Source organism: Cyprinus carpio, chromosome A14 (assembly GCF_018340385.1).
Source record: "Cyprinus carpio isolate SPL01 chromosome A14, ASM1834038v1, whole genome shotgun sequence".
Lineage (NCBI taxonomy): Eukaryota > Metazoa > Chordata > Actinopteri > Cypriniformes > Cyprinidae > Cyprinus > Cyprinus carpio.
In genome coordinates this window covers 25,749,043-25,772,197 of record NC_056585.1, presented here as the reverse complement: position 1 = coordinate 25,772,197, position 23,155 = coordinate 25,749,043, and the positions used below count along the sequence as shown (strand labels likewise).

General features: G+C 35.1%; 1 protein-coding gene across 1 annotated transcript; it reads left to right on the top strand.

Annotated features, from left to right (window-relative positions):
- Positions 1-1,200: 1,200 nt before the first annotated feature.
- On the top strand, positions 1,201-19,939 carry shtn3 (shootin 3). The gene is made up of 18 exons (XM_042770370.1): positions 1,201-1,299; positions 1,425-1,483; positions 2,779-2,839; positions 8,366-8,460; positions 9,045-9,207; positions 9,349-9,446; positions 9,661-9,742; positions 11,009-11,103; positions 11,351-11,497; positions 13,996-14,149; positions 14,255-14,414; positions 14,513-14,583; positions 14,662-14,765; positions 15,747-15,761; positions 17,068-17,163; positions 17,265-17,385; positions 18,415-18,691; positions 19,253-19,939. The coding sequence occupies exons 1-18, from the start codon at positions 1,269-1,271 to the stop codon at positions 19,395-19,397; spliced, it is 1,974 nt and encodes a 657-aa protein (XP_042626304.1). The 5' UTR covers positions 1,201-1,268; the 3' UTR covers positions 19,398-19,939.
- The last annotated feature ends 3,216 nt before the right edge of the window (positions 19,940-23,155 follow it).

Sequence of the window (23,155 nt, the reverse complement as noted above, 5' to 3'; positions counted from 1 at the left end):
CTTCCTATTGACCTTTCCATAAAATATTGCTGTAATAATTTTCTGAAAATAATTATTATTATTTTTTGTTAATTAATACAAAAAATACAACTATACTACATTAAAAACATAAATAAATAACTGCAAACTAGCTATAAAAAATCCCTATGGGGAAATACATAACTGCAATTCCACTGTGGTACAGCGTTGCCATATTGAAACATTATTTTCTCAATTTACAGTAAAACTATGTTAGACAAAGTTAAATTGTGCACTCTTAATCTATGTACAGTAATAATCTAAAATTAGTTGTGAGTGATCAAGAACTTTAATGTACACTGCACTTAATAGGAGGAAGTGACAATGGATGTAACGATGATAGATTCAGGATGTAACTTTTCCATGTTGTCCTAACTACAAAGAATTGTCCTATGAATAATAATAATAATAATAATGTTATGACATATATTCTCTCTGTCTATTATAAAGTTAAATTATGATTTCAATTGGGATAAAGAGAGCGACCAAAGGAAAGACCTCATTGAGGTGACAGTAGAGGGCACTACTGAGACGGGTTTCAAGAAAAGAGATCCAGATAAAAAGGGAACTAAGAGCTATCTGGATTTAATAGGAAGTGAAAAATGTGATGATATTGCTTCTGGGAGTTTTTCCTTTTGAAACTTTTGTTTATGTTTTCCATAGCCTGTAGAAAATAATAACATGTGATGTTTATTCAGTTTCATCTTATTAATTATTTCTCTTTTTGCTCTAAATAGCCCGTGTTGTTTAATGTTTGATGCAAATGAAGTTGTGCTAAACCTTTCTGTTCACTGTGTTGTATTGTATTGTAATTTGACGTCATTGGCATTGTTTGATGTAACTGTTTGAAGACATATCAAAATAAATCCGTCACAATACGAAAATAAATCTATTTGCTGTTTTCATAATTAAAGAACAAGACACAACGTAGGCTATTTGAATGTTAATGCGAAATATATCTAGAATTAAAGGGGTCTCTATTATGTCTATTATGTCAATTTATTATATTACAGTCGGTTTCCACTCACAAGTCGTTTATTTAAAGCGTCTCCTGCGTTGGAGTTCGGCGCCCTCTAGCGGAGTACTCCCTCTCGTACACGTGACCTAATTAATATTCAGGAGCCGCCCCCTTTTAACAAATCAAGTAGGTCGATTGGGTAAACGTCACTCAAGACTCTTAATATTCATGAGCCAAGCCTTCGCCATAGTAGACACACGGGTGGTACTCTGAGTGTGCAGTGAGGAGGGAGATGGATGCGACTCCGCTGTCTGCCGGCTGTGGTACTGAACATTTTCAGCATAACAATAGAGCTGACATGTTTTGAGTGGCAACAGGAAAGCAGCATGTGAGATGATTGTTTAAATGTTTCGTGCATTTGTTTGAGTGATTCTGCTGATCTGTGCAGTGAATGAGATGGAGGCCGGTGGAGATGAAGAGGGAGAGGCTCGGAAGGAGAGCAAGGAGGTGAGAGAAGATGCATGCATGGAAGAATACATCTTTACTACCTTCACATCTAATTATTATAACATTCTCTATTCATAAATTAATCTCAGAGTGGTGAGAAAAGGGAAATTCGGAGATCAGGCCTGTGGCTGTGTGAGTTAACCGGCTTTTTATTCATTCGAGGGTTGACTCCCTTTTCATGTGACAGTGCTGAGCATCTTTTGTATGTCTCGTGAGAGTTTAAGCAGATCATGTAGATGAGGATCTTAAATTATTATTGTTTTTTGACTTTGGCACACATTGTGTGTGGTTGTATGTCACACCTCTCAATTCCCGCTATTGTTGTTTTATGCATATTTATAGTTCTGTTGTGTTAATTCATATTAATATTTTCCAATTATTAAATTAAACTTTACAAACAAACTGCATTTATTTTGATGTACATATTAAAGGAAGGATAACCGTGACATAAGATTCAGTGGGTCACATTTTTTTGTATAATGGCGGGCAACACTTTGCATATGTTTCCAATTTATAGAAAGGGGAAAGAATAATTGGTTTTGTTGGCTCCTCAGAGAACTGGCCTTTTCTGAAAGGTGCCTAGAGGTTCTCAAGAGGATTGCATCGCTGTCACCATCTGAGAAAATGTGAAAGTATCATTTAATTTTAGTGTTGGAAATAAGACAAGTGTATTCATTTAAGGCAAGAAGAAGTTCTATAATTACAGATTGATAACCAGAATAAACTGGCGGGAACATACAGTATATGTATACATACCCTCACATCTTCAGTCTGGTTCAGTAGACAGCAGTCACTATGTTTATTTGCAGGATGAATACTGTTATGAAATATTACTGTTGATCGAAAATACTGTAAAAATTGTGAAATATTATTAAAATATCAAAGCTGTGATCAAAGCTGAATTTTCAGCATCATTACTCCAGTCTTCAGTGTCACATGATCCTTCAGAAATCATTCTAATATGCTGATTTGCTGATCAAGAAACATTTCTAATTATTATCAGTGTTGAAAACAGTTGTGCTGCTTATTTTTTTGTGGAAGCTGTGATATATTTTTATTTTTATTTAAAATATGAATTTTGTGTAACAGTATAAATGTCTTTACTGTCATGTTTGATCAATTTAAAGCATCCATGCTGAAAAAAAAGTATTAATTTCCTTGAAAAATAAAAAAAATCTTGCTAACTCCAAACTTTTTTGGAGTTGTTTTAGGAACTCCTGTGCACTCAAATTATTTAATTTGTCATTACTTATATATAATTTTCTCAATATTTCATCATCTGTTCTCTTTTTTAGTGCCAGAGACTCACTGCAGAGAGAGATGAGGCTGAGAAGCAACTCAAGCACATTAAACGGGGTAAGATCAATACTGTTGCGAAAGAATGTGAAGTCATCTGCTTTTTCTTATTTCTATTTGTCAGGCATGTTTGTCATTCAAAATGATAAGAAAAATATTGCAATGTGCAACACAGAGTAGATTCTGTTTATATGTGCAGTTTATAATCATTTGAATGTCAGTCATTACTCATAAATTAAGACAATTCTAAACCGCATTTTTTTTCATAGCACCCCACTTAACTGTTGCAAGCTCTTTTGGTGCGTTCAAGTCAAGTCAGACAGATTGCATTAACGTCACCACAAAGCCGAAATTACAAGTGGGAAACTCTGAAGTTTCTTTAAGCCCAGAGATTACATGGATACAGATGCAATGGATACCCAATCTGTATTGATAATAAATTTGTGGAAAATCTAAAAAATACAATAGTATTATACAATTACGAGAGAATATAATGATTCACTTTACAGCACCTTTATAAATTGGATAAAAGCTTAAAAAAAAAAAACATTCTTCACATTATTTATTAATCTTTTTGTAGAAAAAAAAATAATGCTGAATTGCTCCGACCAAGTGATTTGAACACGCCTGACATCGTAATTACAACTACCCAACTCATGAATACAAATTTTCCAGGAGGACTTGAATGCACCTACCAAGCCAGCCTAAAAGGTACATTAACTTGATCAGTTAATGTACTATTTTTAGTATTTGTGATTATGCTGACCTCAATGAACTCCATACATCACCTTTTCACTCAGAGTAGGAGGTGAAGATGATCTCACTTGGCTCTTCCCACTTACTTGACGCACGGTGTTGTCTTATCTCTCTTCCGATTCCTGCACCCTCACCCATATCATCATGACATTACCTCGGGGCTCTTCTGAATGATCCATTATTGTAGGTGTTAGCGGTTATTCAAGTCTCCATGGCTACTGAGAGCCAACCGTGGAGATGCATTGGTGTAAAAGTGACTTTACCTGCTTCCATTGCATTTTGTGACATGTAAGGAAACCCAGCCTCAGCTACTAACTAATTTGTTAGCACTCTGACAACAGTCTAGTGGCTGCCAGCTTTAGGAACAGAATCTGGAAATTGTTCTCAGGTGAGGAAATGCTAATTCTTCTCTGCAAGTTTAAAAATAGGGTTTCATTTTACAGGGTTTCACATAAAGACATGCCATTTTGAATGTTTGTACTCATGTTTATGTAGTGAATATGTGTGGCATTGTGGAGTATTGTTAATGCTTTTAAATGAACATTCAACTCTAAGTGCTTAGTTATATTTGTAGAGAATACTAAAAAAAAGCATATATATATATATATATATACATTAGGGCTGTCAAATGATTAATCACGATTAATCACATCCAAAATAAAAGTTTTGTTTACATATATATGTGTGTATACTGTGTATATTTATTATGTATATATAAATACACACACATGCATGTATATATTTAAGAAGAATATGTTATGTTTATATATTAAATATATTTATATATAATATAAAATATAAGAATATAAATATATAAATGTATATACATGTAAATATTTTCTAAATATATAATTTATGTGTGTGTATTTATATATACATAATAAATATACCCTGTACACATACATATATTATGTAAACAAAACTTTTATTTTGGATGTGATTAATCGTGATTAATCATTTGACAGCCCTAATATATATATATATATATATATATATATATATATGGGAAAATATATACATAATTAACATGCTATATACGTAAAATTGTGGATATTTTCTTTATACACTTTATTAATGTGTGTTAAGTTTAGGGGGATATCAGGATATAATTGTACCTGGAAACCCATTTGGTAAATTAGTTGGATATTATGAATATTAGTTCACCATATTATTATGCAAAAGTGGATATTGTTATGAATCCAGTTATATTTTACCATTTTAAACTTATGCTTTTTGGATATGCTTCCTGCCCCATTTTATGGTTGTCCTGGAATTGTCAGACATTCCCTAGGGAGGCAACGTAGACCAGGCTGAATTCAGCTCTCATCACTGTCTTGTTATATCACTAAATTATTAAAAATCACCAATTATGAATTATTTATCAGTAGAAAATGAAAAAGCATCCGCTTTTCAACCTTCCATTGTAGTTCATGCCAAACCCCTCATACACTCCCATATCATTTCTGAAATGCAAGTCACCCTGAATATGATTTAGTGAAACTATATTCAGTATGAATGGCTCGAAAATCAAAATGCATGACATTTTCACAAACACCTTGTGAGTTACGGTGAATTTTTGTCCCACCCTGGTAAATTTTTTCATGCAATGAAATGGCAGTGCTTTTATTTTTTTTAGTGGCACAAATTCTTGCTGTGGCTAACATGACACAGCAAATGTCACAGTAGTTTGGCCTAGTTGCTGTCATACAGGACAATAGTCTTGTGCTGGGTGCATGTGATTGGTCTGTGTTCTATTTAATGATTGGCTGCTGCAGGGGAACTGCTGTCGAGTATCTGGGAGGTACTGGATCTGCGTCTGGGAAAGCAGCTGTCTCCCACCTCCTCTTTGGGACGCCTGAGCAAGCTTCATTAAGAATACCCTCTGCACATATGCAAATTAGAACACAGACTGTGTGTTAAGCTATCAGCCCCGTTACTCAGCTTATTTACCTTTATGCTTTATATCTCATGGTTTGTGAGTGAAAGGAGCAAAAATTTTAGTCTACACATCCATCCTTGGTTTGGAGTAGATTACGGGTTGCAAGCGCAGGCACAATTAGTGCTGGAGTTGAAACCAAAATTGCTGGGTGATTAAACCTTTACTGTTGAGATTTATTAAAAGAGTTTAATCACTGTGATCAAAATTGGGACGGAAGCGCTTTAGACTAATGGCAGCCTAACGTTGTGTTAAAGTTGCAGACAAATGCTTGTTTGAAGCAGTCTGGAAAGGATGCTACAGGAGTTCTTTAAGCTTTCGCCTCTGTTCGACTGACTCCACAGAGCCATATTTTGCTCATGCAGCTTTAAGCATGCTGGATTGCTGACCTAGAATCTGCTCACAGAAGAAAGCCCAGCAGCAGCGCTCTCTCGGTCAATCATTAGAAGCCAAATGAGTTGAGCAGATGAGTTTGGACTGATCTGCATGCGAAAGACGGAGCCACACGCCTGTTATTGTGATGCTTTATTTTTAGGGGCGACACATGCAAACTCGAACACCCTGAATCATTGGCAAACGCAGAATTAGTGATTGACCCGGATGTGCTTAGATTGAGGTTGTTTTGCTTTTATTGTAGGCAAAGACCTGATATCTATACAGTATTTTAATATTATAATATTATACAGTTATTTCAAGCAGTTTAAGCAGTGCTCATTGGTGTGATTTTGGTTTAAAACAAAGTATTATACTTAATTTTTTTTATTTATTTTTTTAGGGGAGTAACAATACACTGATGTCAATTATCAGTTCAATACAAGTTAGTGATCTGACAATACTTCAAACAAAGCCAAAATAGTGTTTTTTATGATTACTTATAAGACCTATATGATAAGATTAAAATGATTTGATATTACCTCAGAAATCAGGGCTTAGTCCTTTTCAGTGAATTTAAATATTTATAATTCCATTCAGCTAAAAATACAGAATTATGTTACACATATACATAGTTCAAAAGAGTTTAAAATATTGTATTTTATTAAATAATGCATTTTATTTGAAGTCTATTCATATTAAATTAATAAACAGAAAGTTCAAATGTGTGATCTTCTGGGTTTACCATGTTTGATGCAAAATAAAATCTGTCTAAACTTTTATTTTGGGTGAACTTAGACAATACATGTTTTCTCTATCCACAATAAATATTACTGTTGCATTTTTGTATTGTGATTTATTGTGGCACAATATATTGTTACACCCCTGTCTGTTTTTCATGTCCTAAATTAAGAAAAGTCAACGACTCTTATATACATTTGACTGCATGATGCACAGTATGCTTGTAGACAGTAGCAAACATTATATGTTGGGTCAGTGTCTGTGATGGATCAGTAAACTAATAAATTGATGGAGTGCATATTTGGATGATTTCTGATATGCATTTCTCTTATGGACATTTGCATTACTGAATTCTCTTTTGGATTTTGGTTTTAAGCAAGAGCTCTGGTAGCTGTTGAGAGCTGTGAACTTCACTTTAAACTGAACAGGTTATTCTGTCATTGGCTCTGCAGATCTGCGCACTGCAGCACTGATGCCCATCCTGCATATTTAACAGTAAAGGAAGAAAAAAGTGGCTTAAACCTGCTGAATTTAAATAGTATTATAGTAATAGTATTATAGTATTTATAAGTATTATATGCTACCCTGAAAGCTGTTTTAACAGTTTAATCTGTGATTATCCCGATCATGATTTGCACATCAATTTTGCATGTTTGCTTTTTTCTGTATAGTGTCAAACCTGTACTAATATGATTTGATATCAGAATCAGCTCATGATCACCCCCTGAATAAGGGGTCAAAGTGAGGTCATGCATTGACTACGCCCTGCTTTCCATTCTCACAATGTACAGTATGTTACCACATGAAAAGAAAATGAGAGATATTTATTCTGGGAAAGGGCTCCGGGGCAGGCCATTGATGTACTTTACTGTGACTGCATACGGAGAGACGCTTTGTTCCTGCATAATTCAACAGCCTTTCATGGAATAATGTATAATAAACTCCCCCTCTTGCTCATTTCCTGTGAAAAGCGCAGGCACAAATAATGCATTTACCAATATAATGTCTCATGCACATATATTTATGTAATATTTAAAAAAATCATTCATTTTCATTTTACCACTTTAAAGAACTGCTGAAAGTTTGTGTTTTTTAGATGCTATTTATATGTATTTTAGAAGTAGTGCAATGCACTAGTGACTTGTTTAAGAGCCTGTTTGATGTGAGCTGCTCTGACGTTGCTATGACATCCGATCCTCTATTTGAGAGGCCAGTGTTGTGTATAGAGTTACTGTGCCGGTGCTTTGTAGCAACAGTCCACCGATGGTACCCAAAGTGTTGGGAAATGGTCCCTATTGTGGGCATGTAACTGACTCTGATAATGTTTCACTGAGAATAAAACCACTCTAAATGCATATGCACTTTTTACAGTTGCTATTTTTATAATCCTTGTTTTTATTTGCTGTTAATGAATTAAGTCATAGATTTTCATATATGCCTCATTACTGGTTTAATGACTCATGCAACACTGTTTTTGCCTTTAAAATGTCTTTTATACATTAAACTGCAACATTCTGGTGTTGACAGCTCTCTCATAAATGGTGTAGGAGGTAGCTTGACGTTCACTTTACGAAATGCTGTTAGGAATATAAATGAAAAAATGACTATACTCACACCTTTATTGCCATGAGAAAAGGCTTATACATCTGCCTTGCTGATGTGTATATATCTAAAATGTGTATAGAATCTAGTTTTAGATCTAATTGATTTAGATTAAGTTCCTGCATGATGGATTTCACTTTAAATATGACCTGATAAATGCTTTTGATTTCTCTGTACAGTTTCCCAAATGGTGATTGAGGAGGTGAACGTACTACAGACCCAGCTTGAGATTGAGAAATCGTGCCGGGAAAATGCAGAGGCTCTGGCTACCAAGGTGCTTACCCAACAATACTACACTGCAGTTTCATTAGAAAACCCGGTAACACTTCACAATAAGGTTCCATTTTTAAAATTATTTAATTACATTAGTTAACATAAACTAACAATGCAAAATACTTATGAAGCATTTATTAATCTTAGTCAGTGTTGATGTATTAACATTATTAAAATCAAAAGTTGTATCAATTAATATTTTTAATGGGCCTGAGCTAACATGGCCTAACAATGAACAGCTGTATTTTAATTAACTACCATTAACAAAGATTAATAAATACAAGATTAATGTAACAAATGCATTGCTAATTGTTAGTTAATGTTAGTTAATGCATTAAATATAATTAACAAATGTAACCCTATGATAAATATAATAATAATAATAATATTTTGCTTGTAAAATTACATGAAATGTCCCATTGGGTCTGTTTTTTTTTCTCAGTATGGAATAAGGGAATTTACTGTTAACCGATTAACAGCTTTTTATTGTATTATTTTTTACAGTCTTTTACTGTTAAAACAATGCCAAACTTCAAAAATGGTCAAACTTCAAATGTCTCTAATTTATGGTTTGACCACTTTTAGTTGAATTGTGAGAACAGGAAGATGAAGTATTTGAGCCTGTCCTCACGGCCGTGTCTGGACGAGCTTCTGCCCAGTATTTCAGACTGCATTTCCCTAGAAGAAGAGACTGACCCGCATGATCCTGGCTCTGATCCTTTTTCACAGTATAAGCAGCAGGTCAAAGGTAAATACCATAGTGTATCTCAAACAAATGGGGTGCAGTTAGACAAAATATAAATAGGCCTGTGCACAATTTCCTTGGCCAAGCATTCTATCATCATATATATCAAGGGTACCTCCATTGCAACGTCTGATTTTTCCACAGATCTCCAAGAAACCGTGAGTTCTTTGCTGGAGGAGAAAAAGCAGTTGACTTGTCAGCTTCAAAATCAGCAGAGGCAGATAGAGGAACTGACAGCACTTGTGAGTAGCAAAGCAACTTTTGAACTTTTTACTCAAATCAGGCTTGATGGCACTGAATGGGGGCTTGGAATGCAAAGTGTCTTGCAATATTTTAACCTGTTCATGAATAATAAATGAGCCTGAAATGAAGCCTTGCGCTACTTCTGATCCTAAAAGGATATTGGAGTTTTTTAGCTGATAGTTTCTCATACATGTGCCTCATGTTAATTTACAGACTGAAAAGGAGCAGGCTGAGATGAAGGAGCTTCATAGAACCATTGAGCAGCAAAGCAAGACCATAAAGAGGTTCAACAGGGGTGAGTACGAACGTTATGAACACAGAGCCACTTCATTTCCTCGCTTGTATTCAAATGCATGAGCATGACATCATCTCAGATGGCCTGCAGTGCATCTGTGCATGTGCCTTCCAAGAAGATTAATGTTCCCCACCAGCCCACTCACTACCGGCCGCACGTCACAGTCCCCGATCAAATTATCTGTAAAAGATTCACCACAGGAAGTCCCTCTTCTCCAGCTGGGGGTGATGCACTTTGTTCTGTCATCCTCCCAGCTCCCTCTGTGCTCATTTGCATTATTACTCTGACTGGATATATATGAATTTGATATATATTTTTTTTTTTTTTTTTTTTTTTTTTTTTTTTTTTTTTTTTTTTATAATGTGTGAAGTCACATTGTTATTTAGAGTTTGGAACTGAGAGTTTTTGTTTTATATGCAAGGAATGTCATGAAAGTAGAGACAATACAACCAATTTCTTTTATGAGCTGACTCTTTTTAACGAAAATGTCTAAAAGATTTGAACCATTCAAAAGTTTGGGGTTGGTAAATTTTTATTTTTTATTTCTTTTGAGGGAGAGAAGTCTTTTATGCTCACCAAGGCTACATTTATTTAATACAAAATGCAGTAAGTTAATTTTAAATAGCTGTTTCTTTAAAATAGCAGTTTCTTTCTTAATATATTTTAAAACGTAATTTATTCCTGTGATCAAAGCTGAATTTTCAGCATCATTGCTCCAGTCTTCAGTATCACACAATGCTTCAGAAATCATTCTAATATGCTGATTTGCTGCTCAATAAATATTTCTTAATATTATCAATATTAAAAACAGCTGTGACACTTAATATTTTTGTGAAAAAAATAAAAATAAATCAGGATTCTTTGATGAATCGGAAGTTCAAAAGAACAGCATTTATTTAAGATAGAAAACTTGTAACATTACAAATATCTTTACTGTCACTTTTGACAAATATTATGAATCCTTGCTAAATAAAATTATTTCTTTTTTAAAAGTATTTATTTATTTTTCTGTAGTCTATGTTTTCATAAAGCGTTACTTTTTATTTTGTATAATTGTTAAGTGTATAGTTAGATCCAATTATTCTTCGCTGACTAAAATCATTAATGTAAAAGTGAAATCAGTAAATTCCTTAAATGCTGCCCATAGAATAATCTATGCCTGTTATACTTTCTTTAATGATTTTTTATTATACCCAAAAGGTCTAGGGATTGACCAGGTCTATTGCTTTATTAGAATGAATCAAGTGCCATTGTTTATCTCTTTAGTGTCTATGATGGCCACTCATGAGTATGACAACATGAAGGAGCAGCTGGATTTGGAGCAGAGCCTCAGGCAGAAAGCAGAGACCTATGCACACGAGGTACTGGACAAAACACGTCTGTAGTCACTGCATCAATACACGGGTGACAGACCAACTTCAGTCCCCGCTCTGACAAACTCTGACCTGGTGACCTCAAAATCCAACCAAAAGACAAGATAAATGTATTTACTGACTGATGAGTATGAATTGTCCACAATTGCTTGCATCACAGTAGTATGTTAGTAGCTGAAGAAGCAAAATCATCTGAAATTGGAAGTCGTTTCCTAATGTTCATTTTTTCCTGCAGATGATGGTGAAGCAAAAAGAAGCAAACAGACAGAGCATGATTCTGCTGCAGCAGGGGGATCCCAACATTCAGCTGATCAAAGCTTTAGAGGATGTGGCCAGTGTGACTAAAACATTAGAAGAAGAGAGAATCCAGCACCAAGAGAAGGTAGGAGAAACTTCAAAACTGAATTTGAATTTTATATGTGGTTTTCAGTTTTATTAGCTAATTTCAGAAAAATTAAATCTGTGAAAGTTCAGTCATATTTGCACAAACACAATAAGCCTAATCATGGATCGCATGATAGGATTAGACGACAGAATTAAATTTACTAAACCCCTTTTCATTGTTTTTAACACTGTCAGCTAGAGCTTTTCATAGACTTAAATCCTTTCATAAATATTAATCCTCTAAGATTCGTTATTTCTTTAGAGCTCAGTAAACGGTTTTGTCTTATTTAATAGCAACACACAATCCAGTTTAATCAGGCGGTAAATAGTGCTGTGCATTCATCTGACTTACCTAAAAGTTCTAATAATGTAATAACCTTCAATAAATGTAATCTTCAGCAAATCTCAAAATGAACACTTTTTCATGCTGTAAATTATAATGTAATGCCAAATTTCACTAATTTTAATGACTGGTTTTAGTTTGTAGGGACAGATTTACTAACAGCTTGCACCAGTACGAACCATTTTTTGGCATTAAAAACTATTGGCAGGATTTAGTGATAAATTAGTGCTGAAATGCATGGACAGTAATTTTTAGTGCTGACTTTATTCCATATGCATTTCATTTGTAGGAGTTTCTCTTTCAGACTAACAATTTATGGGAGGAGAGTATTTAAATACATCATGAAAAGTGATTTACTAAGATTTGCAATAAAAAAAATTCTGGTATTTGCGCCATTAATGCCCAAATATTGCATTTTTGAACCCATTTTGTGCTTGACATGACTGTGATAGTTGTGATAGATTGTGCTGGGCACAACTTTCCACTCCCATCTGCACATTTATGGGATTGCGCTCTCACGTTGATTAGTAAATCTGGCCCTTAGTGTTTTATTTTTCATTTATTTAGACAAAATAGTATTGAATTGTAGCATATGGCAACACACATCCATGCATGCAGTGAAGTTGGCATTTCAAACAGCTGATTCAGGTTTTTCATTCACAGTGGTGGACTGAGGCTGAGAATGTGACAGACCACATTCATTCATTCTTCAGTTCCCTCACAATGTCTTGTTGATAATCCAGTACTTTTCTTAGGATCTCCTGTGATTCTTCTGTTCTACATTTGCAGCATCAGCAGTAACAAGTAATACTTTTCAAACCACATTAAATGATAAACGCATGTGACGATACACAACCACAGCTATATTAAACCAACACAAATCTAAAAGCACAAGAGGAGACATCCGGAGGCTTGACAGCTGTCATAATTTGGGGATTCATTCAGCAGCTGGTATTTATTACACTTATTACACATGATACCGCAAACTGGATGAGCAAGGAATCACATGAGGCAATATTCGGTTCATGGAGTGACAAAACCGCAGCATCACTAGTTCTAGTACTGCTTTTGGTGTCAAATGGGATTTAGTGTTTGTGAATCAGTAGGACTGACGTGTCATGAGTCAATATACAGTCTGACCCACAATACATATCCAAAGAGCATGGATCCTAACTTCAGACATCACGTAATTAATAGGCTATGTAAGCAAAGCCATGTTTACAAGTCAGCCTGTAAATAATTCTGTACCAAAGTCAAGGACGTTTTACATTTGGCCCCAGTTTAGGTTCTGTTTGAGTTCATTGTACCAATCCAATCTAAAAGAATGACAGATTTCCACAGAAACAAATAATTTAAATGAAACCATTTATGGCCATTTAAATTATTTTTGAATATTGGTGCGTTCAAGTCCTCCTGAAAAGTTCATTTTTGCGAGTAGGGAAGTCACGTGTGTTAAAGATATTGTTGCAGCAATATGGTATGGAAGCTTGTTTCCACCATTGAATTAAAAATAAAAAAGGTTAGATTATCTCACAATTATGACTTTTTTTTCACAAAATTGCGAGTTTACGTCTCATAATTCTGACTTTTTTCTCAGAATTGCATGATGTAAACTTGCAATTGTGTGAGAACTCATGACAATGTCAGAATTGTGAGAAATAAAGTCAGAATTGCAATAAGTTTATATCTTGCAATTCTGATTTTACAACTCAAAGTTGCATGTTTATACCCCCAATTCTGACTTTATAGCTTGCAGTTGCAAGTTTATATATCTCTTCTTCTGGTGGAAATGGGCTTCCATAAGATGGTGACTTGCCCTATTTGCATAAAATTCAACAAGGCTTTTTAACTCTTCATCTATAAAATGATGAATAAAGAATATGCATCTAGTGTGTTTTTATTAAATATATGTGCTGTAAATTAAATCATATAATCTATTGTAATTGTACAGTACTGTGGTATTTTTGTACATGCAACTCATGTTAGATTTCATTTTAACAAATTTACCATTAATACAGAAAATGCATCTATTGCTTCCAACATGCCCAACTCAAAGACGATGGGCTTAAGGAAAATCCTGATTTTCCTAATCGTTTAACTCATAAATATGCTTTTCCTGACTTGAACTCAACATATGTCCTGATTGTTTGCAGGTAAAAGCTCTAGAGGCTGAACTGGACGAATGTGCTTTGCGTAAGCAGCTAGTTCAACTGCAGAGACAACTGGAGATATTAGACGAAGAAAAGAAAGAGACTGAGGGACGACTGCAGGAGGAAGAGAAGAGAAGCACTCTTTTTGAAAAGAAAGGTAAAACTAAGGATGACTTTAAATTTGAAGGCCAGAACATTGAGGCGCAAACCGCAGTGACCCACATACAGTAACATCCCGGCATCCTTTTGTCGTTTGTAACAGTTAAAGAGCTGCAGGAGGAGAGGAGGAGCTGTGTTTCAGCATCAGGCCCCTCCCCTGGGACTGCTCCTCCCCCGGCCCCTCCTCCTCAACCACCTCCCCCTCCCCCGCCCCCGCCCCCTCCACCTCCCCCACCTCCTCCCTCCCGCTGCAACCCCCTCAGGTAACGCTCCACTTTACTGCGCTGAAGCCGAACTGTCATTTACAATCATTAAGAACAGTGTTGTTGAAGATCTAATTGGATCTCTCTGTTTACGGCAGCTCTCTCATCGCCATCATGAGGAAGTCCTCCAAGGGAGGTAAAGGAACCCCCAAACTAGAGCAAGCCCCAGGTGATTGTCCCTATAGCATGTTTCAATTCTGTTTTCCTGTTATTGGTATCTGGACAAACACATTCTCTCTCGGTGCAGTGAATGAAGCTGTGGATGATGTCAAAGTCAAAGCCGTCAATGAAATGATGGAGAGAATTAAACACGGCGTGGTTCTCAGGCCTGTGAAGAGTCAGGACACTAAGGTGAGGTTTTGAACCTGGATCAAAATTCAGATTGTAATTGACTCTTTTGACTCTCTATGAGTTTGAGTTTGAATCAAATTGGCCACACCCCACCGGATGTTGAATTGAAATGACAGGAATTTACCGTATTGCAATTAAAAGAAATTCATCACATTCACACAGCAGAGTGATTTAAGTCTCCCAAACCAACACAATTAGTGAGAAAAAAATTTATGTATAATGAAATATATATAGACTAAATACAAATATATTTAAATGTCACTTCAAACATTTAAATTATCACTTAAAGGTTTTTGTCAGTAAGATTTTTTTAATTATATATATTATTATTATTATTATTATTATTATTATTATTATTTTTTTTTTTTTTTTTTTTTTTTTTTTTTTTTTTATTTATTTATTTAAAGAAGTCTCTTTCAAAATAACTGTTCTCTGTTTGGATATAGTTTATGTAGAAGTTGAATTTCAAGAAACAATCCTGAGTATTATCAATGTTGCAAAAAAAAAAATATCATGAATAATATTTTTGATGAAACCATGATAATTTTTTTTCAAGATTCTTTGATGAATAGAAAGATCAAAAGAACAGAATTTATTCGAAATAGCAATTATAAATGTCTTTACTGTCACTTTTGATGAACTTATTATTATTATAATTATTAGTGTGTATGATAACAGGTAATTCATTTTGTAGAAATAAACATATTATTAAAAAGTAAAAATAAAGCACTACTGTTCAATTAAATTGAATTTCAGTCATTCTAATTTCCTATGTAATTCTTCTTCTTTTTTATTTATTTAAATTACACTTCTGCATGTGTAACTGAATTAGAATTTTCAAGGAATTCTCATTCAGTTCTAAATGCACCTGTAACACACTCACATTGGTTATGAATATATTGTGTATATTGTGTGCACTGATTGATGTTCTGTTATGTTTTCTCTACCCTGTACCATCCTCTGCTGACCTGATCGTTGCAGAGATTTGGCACAAAGGTATATTCAGATCACACATATTGTTTACAGTTATTAACTACAATTATCACACCAGATTATTGTTCCACGTGCACCAGTGTTAAACTGCTCCGACCGCTCCATTACAATCAAAGCAAATCCTGTGTTTGTCAATACAAAGACCCTGCAGAAATGGTTCATAGCATTTGACCATCCTCGCTGAGGAAGGGTTGGCTCATCAAAGCATTTTGCGTAGAGACAGTTGATAGGCTGAGAGGGGATCAATCTTGTTTAAGTTATTGATGGGCAAAGCAACTAAGATGAACCCGAGGCTCAGAGGGGCTGTAGAACTTTTGATCAATAGCTATAGAGACTTTAGAGATTGCCTGCTTTGCATTATGCTGCATAGGCAGACTGTCTTTTGTTTTTGTCTTTCAGACATAAGCTTAAAAACACCTCATGCTGTAGCTGCTTGTTAGTCATATACAAGCCGTTTTTTTTTTTTTTTTTATGTTAGCAATGTTTTGGTGATCTATATCACCAGTGTTATTTTATTATTATTTATAGAAGTATATATTATTTAATAATATTTTTAATTTTAATGTATGTTATGATTTGATTGTGTATTTTTATTTTAATATTTCTATGTAGCTTTTAATTGATGTTTATTTATAATTTAGTTGTAATTTTACTACAACTTGAATAGAACATTTATTCCAGTTATTTGACAAGGCAACATTTCTAATTTTAAGTGTTTAATCTAATATTTAGCTTTATTTCAATTACTAGAACATTTTCATTATAATGTGATGATTTGCTGCTCAAGAAACATTTATTATTATGATTATTATCAATGTTGAAAACAATTTTGATGATTAATATTTTTGCTGAAATGGTGATACATTTTTTTTCAGGATTCTTTGATGAATAGAAAAGTTCAAAAGAACAGAATTTTTGAGAAATAGAAATCTTTTGTAATGTTATAAATGTCTTTACTGTCACTTTTGATTAATTATTATTATTGAGTACCTCATAAGCTACGTGTATGAAATCATTTGTAAGTCACGCTGTATAAATAAATATTATTAAAAAGTAAAATTAAAGCAATACTGCGCAATTAATTAGATTTCCAGTTATTCTGTTTATTTCAGTTCCTTGACAAGGCAACATTTCTGATTATAGTTTTTCAAGTTTTCAATCTAATATTTATATACAGTTTTATTTCAATTACTAAACTTTTTTATATAGTTTTAGTTAACAGTAACAACACTGATATATCATGTAATGTTATTTGTGACATTTATTTTTATTGATTTGATCATATAATTACATTGTTCCTGATCCACAGCAGCCAAGCCCAGTGGCAGCAGCAGCAGCAGCAGCAGCAGTGGAGGAAAAGGTGGAGGAAAGTGGAATGGGGGAGGTGAAATGGATTATGTTAGGGGCCTGATTAACAGCTGATTACGAGTCCAGCTATTGATCCACAGATTACAGAAAGCATTGAAACTTTGTTCACTAAATTCTGTTTTCTCTCTGAATCTTTAGGAGACGGTGAAGAAGAGTCCCAGCCGTGGTTTCCAGGAAGTAGTTCATGCTAAAAAGGACAGTGAACTGGAAGTAATTCTGAGGAGGAGACGCAAACAGGCCTGTGATCCTGACACAGCAGGCAAGAGGATAAACGCTCAACTTCAAGAAGAACCCATGAAATTTAAACTCATACATTTACTATGAATGTGTGCTATGACAAATTTCACAGTCGTTTAAACAGAAATGTTATACCTAACTAGTCAAATAGTCTAAAAGTAAGAAACCCTGTAGCTGAGACTCATTTCAGAGCAGGGGTCGCATTTGAAGACTGCATACAGTACATCATCGGGGCAGTCCCTTTTAAGAAAAGTAACCATTAAACTGTAAAGTAAAAAAATGAAAAAATATATTTTAGAAATATATCCACAAGAAATAACAGTCAATTTACTGCAGTTACTTTTCTTAAATAAGACATCCTTGATGACATAGACTACAAATGTGACCTCCGGAGGAAATGAGACGCAGCTTGTGTGTATATGCAATTGATTTGAAATACTTAAACTATGAATCAAAGTGTCAAATACTCCTAATCTTATTCATACCATGGTTACAAAGCAGCGCTGCACATATAAACAATATTTTATTTGGCATTATATGGTGATCACATTAAAAATTATCAACAGAAACTTTCTGAAGAAAGTCATTTCCCTTTCATTCATAATGTTTCCCTCTTTAAATCGGTAAATACGCTCCCCACAGTCCGCAGCAAGTGACGCAAAGAAAACACACACATGCAAGGTGAAGAGGTGAAATTAAATGACTTTTTCCACTCCAGATATCCACTTTTAAAACATAACATTAAAATGACTACATTTGCAATGTCGACTAGCAACAGCAGTTCCGTTTAATCGACAAGTTGACTTGTCATGCCTGGTATCTACTATTTAAACAGGAAGTGTGGCATACTTTATCAAAGGGCTTTTATAATAGCTTGCCGGTTTTAGTTGACACCCATGAATTTGCTACTTTTCATTGCTTAGTCAAAGATTTATGACTGGGCAAAATGATTGTAGGATAAAAAAAATTGGATTGAAGATTACTGAAAATACACTAAGCATACTGGATAACATAAGCAGATAATGACAGTCTTTCATTTGTTGCTCTGTAGATGATGGGCAGCTGAGTAAAGTCTCCTCATCAAACAGCCTGAACGGCCGACACAGTTCTGACTCGGGCAAAGACACAGAAGGGCCGGGCAGCAGCTCTCTGTCGGGCAGTGAGCGCGGATCAAGAACCAGCTCAGACTCGGGCCGAGAGCCAGCCGTGGCTCGACAGAGCTCAGATTTTGGCATGGAGTCCAAAGGAGCCGCTCAGACAGAGTGTGTCTGCAGATCTCTCTCTGAGAAAGAGCCCGCTGAACCTGTCACCAACGGGTGCTGTTCAGGGTAAGGTTATGCTATGCAACTTCATCATCACTCAGCCACAATAAATCCATTAAAGGAACATTTCACCCAAAAACTTGCTTAAAAATGTCCTCACCCCCAGGCAATCCAAGATGTAGATGAGTTTTAGTCATGGGAACAGATTTTACATCACTTGTTCACCAATGGATGCTCTGCAGTGAATGGGTGCCGTCAGAATGAGAGTCCAAACAGCTGATAAACACATAACAATAATCCACACCACTCCAGTCCATCAGTTAACTTTAATCAAAGCACTTCTGGCCAAACACACAGCCTTTCGCTTCACAAGACATTAACTGATGGACTGGAGTGGTGTGGATTATTGTGATGTCTTAATCAGCTGTTTGGACTCTCATACTGACGGCACCCATTCACTGCAGAACATCCACTGCTGAGCAAATGATGGAATGCTTAAATGTTTCTGTGAACTATTCCTGTAAGATTGTTACCTATTTTGCCAGATGTAAACCTTATATTTATGAATAAATATTATGATCTGTGTCTAACTTTGTTATACATTTTTGCTTATACTTTTCTAATCAGTGAAATGAAGGATGGCGATCAAGAGAAGTGGGCAGGGCCCAATGGGATCGGCCATGTGGATGCAAGTGAAGTCCTGCAAACCACCATCAGCTCCTCTGCACAAAGCCCCAATGCAGCAAACGGTAGCACAGACGCCGAGTGTTAACAGCAAGTGGCGCTGCAAAGACAGCTGCATTATTTGCACAAAACCATGCTTTCTGAATTTGTTTATTCCAAATTTAAAACCAACCGTTCATATTTTAAATGAATACAGAAAGATCATTTCATCATTTGCAGCTTGAAAAAAAAACATCTTACCAGACAACACTTTTTTTTTCCTTTCAGCGTAAATGTACTGTATCTGTCTTTACCAGAAAACACAGGGTGTTTAGATGTTAGAGACATCAGTCATATGCTTCAGATTCATTCTGCACAGTAGTTACTATTAGATTCATCTTGGATTCGTAGATTCAACATCTGAGTCACATTTCCATAAGAATGCAAGCAAGGAAACTTTAATGATGAAGAGCGTAATTAATTTCTGTGCCACTAGCAGCAGAATCTGAGCAAGGAGATCTGCAATACTTCGAGAAAATGATCCGTTAAAGGATTAGTTCACTTCCAGAATAAAAAAAAAATCCTGATAATTTACTCACCCCCCAAGTCATCCAAGATGTTCATGTCTTTCTTTCTTCAGTCGAAAAGAAATTAAGGTTTTTAAGGAAAACATTCCAGGATTTTTCTCCATATAATGGACTTCAGAGGGGATCACAGGGTTGAAGGTCAAAATTGCAGTTTCAATGCAGCTTCAAAGGGCTTCAAGTGCAAGACGTGCATTTGTGGTTAAAAGTATATACATTTGTATTTTTTTAAGAAAATGACTGATTGTTTTGCTAGATATGACATTTATTACTAGGCTGGGATTGTGTAGGGCCCTCTGCACTGAAACTGCAAATTTGGACCTTCATCCAGTTGGCCACCATTGAAGTCCATTATATGGAGAAAAATCCTGGAATGTTTTCCTCAAAAACCTTCCATTCTTTTCGACTGAAGAAAGAAAGACATGAACATCTTGGATGACATGGGGTTGAGTATATTGTCAGGAAATTTTCATTCTGGAAGTGAACTAATCCTTTAACAGTCTCCACAGACGTAGCAGAACCTCATGGATGCATGTGATTTATGAGCTGCCATCTTTGTAACCAGCGTCCTCAATGCCCTCATGTCGTTTCAGAACTGTGTGACTTTCTTTCTTCTGATAAACTGATAAACTATTTTGAGAAATGTGTTTTTTTCCACACAATGGAAGTCAATGGGGTCCAAAACATTACTAGACCCCACCGACTTTTATTGTATGAAAAGCAGTTTCTTTTGTTTCACAGAACCATCCCTCAAACTAACCCTTTACAAAAGATGCATTTTGCATGCTAACAAGTCATACCTTAAAGCCTGACAACACTGGCTCAACCAATGGCATGAGTTTAGGGCAGGACTACTAGTTAGAATAATAGCAGATGCTGCTAGTAGCACAGAATACTTCTGATTCAATGCAAAGCAGTAAAACAATCCTGACAGAATCACTGCACTGCACATCATGGCACCTTTACTGTTACAAAAAGGTCCTAAGTGTGGACTAGACTATCCAAATTAATCAAGAGATGCAATTATAAGCCATTCAAGTGATTCTTTCCATAAAGAGGAACTGTTGTGGTCTGTTCTGTCTACCTCTTAAGACACACTCACCTCTTGGGGATCAAAATCGTACATCCTAGATGTTAGGAAAATGAATACCATCAAATCATGGAGGGCTATGCACCAAGGCCTTCCAGCCATTTCCAAAACTTTGCACTGCATGAATGCACTGTAGAAAAGTTTGGCTTTGATCAACAGCTGCATCTTGATTAGATCCGCTCACTAATTCTGAGCTGTTCCAATGCAATATCATCTGCAAATTGTAATATTGTGCAGGATCAGGCTGCCTTTAATAACTGCGAATATTTGCCTTGTGACTCCTCTTGACTCGAAGTGGATCATGTTAATGGTATGATGTGGAGAATATTAATGAGACTGTAAGGTTCTGGCCATCTCAGTTGTCCTGGTCTTATTGTTCATCTGCTAACAGGTGTTGTTATTAGTTTTTTTGATGTTGTTGTGGGGTTGTTATGAATGAATGTTCTTTCAGTAACATTAATAGAACGTTCGTTCATTGTTATCTCTTTCAAAATGTTCTCAAAACTTTAGCACAAAAAGTTATTTATACATCTTTCATGGAATGTTTTATTAGTTTTAGTTGGGTGTTAACCTGTTTTGCTATTAGATACTTGTTTCAGAACTTTCAGAGAACATTCAAAGTAACATTCCCATAATGTTTGCAAAATGATAAAATGGAATAAATAACCAACACATTTAAAAAGAGAATTATGTTTTGAATGCTAACCCTCTGGGCCTCTTTAGTTGGAACTGACCAAAAATTCATCGAAATTGGATGTCACTTGGTGACTTTTGTCACATTAGCTATGTTTACACACAAAAAAAAAAAAAAAAAAAAAATAGATATGATTTGCATATGTTAAAGGGTCGAAAAATAAAAAAAGGAACACTTATACCTTCATGGTCAAAAATGACGGTGAAAAAAAAATAAAAATTGTGTAAATATTGCACAAAATGTCGTAAAACCCCCTAAAAATTCTAAATAATAATCAAAAAGTATTATTAAAAATATATTACATTAATTTAACATTAAAAAAAAGTTTGATTTCAAGGCTTCGGTCACGTTTGACTGTGATGTGATTGACCGAAAATGAATAGGCCCAGAGGGTTAAGAGGACATTCAAAAATGGGAATGTTAGAAAAATTTTCTTAAATTATATTTTTGTTAGCTGGGTGGTCTGACGTCTTTGATATCAGACTAACAACTACAATAAAATTTGACTTGGCCAATAATTGTAGTTGCAATTATGTATCAATTGTCAGAAATTGTCTGAATTATCTTATTATATATTCTTGTTTTCACTCTGTTGTCACAAGTGATAACCCACACTGATGTGACTCATTTACACTCTTTTTTAATGTTTAAATTGCTCCTTGATTTCACCACCTCTGGAATGAGTTCTGGCCTTACTGTATACACCACTTCTTCCTTTTCAGCCTTACTGAAGTGTAGGCTTGGTTTTGTATAAGAACTCTGAGAAGTGATTGATCTGACTTGTGATGAGTGTGTTTTGAAGCTTAAACTGAGTGTAATAGTTTTTATTTAAATTGATCTAAATCTCCCTCTTCAACATACCTTTTAAACAACTGAATAAACTTATGAAGAAATACAGACTGTTTTCTGCACCTTTTTTCTATTTTTCAAACAAATGCATCGTCAGCTCCATATCCCATCATTCAAGACACAGAAATAGCACCATAAACAACATGCTCAAATCCTTCTTTAAAGTTTTTAAGTAGTTGGTTTCTCTATGAAGTTTGTCTCTACTCTCTAAGTAAGGACATTGAGTTCAGTTTAACATTCTGCAGTTAAACAAAAGAAAGTGCAAATCATTACAAAGAGTGCATTGAAATATACATGAGGGCATTAGCAGGTAATGCAACCGGATCTGCCAGTGAGAAACAGAGCCTGGACGTGTGAAGAGAGGAATGGCAGGAGATGAAAGAGAAGAAAAGGAGACTTTTACAGTAGTGGAGAGTGCAGCATGATCATACACATATAATGCTGGAGTTAACCTGTAATCAAGCTTGGTTTGGTAAAGGTGACCAGATTTATTGGGTATTGTCTGCAAACCTACACCCTAGTAATTATGTTTATCAAAGCATGTTTTATTTATCTTCTGTGGCTGAAAGGGGCTTCCATCTATCATTTAGGGTTCAGTGTGTAATGTCACTCCCGTACACTAGGTGGCGGACTGTAACTCACGGGTCAGG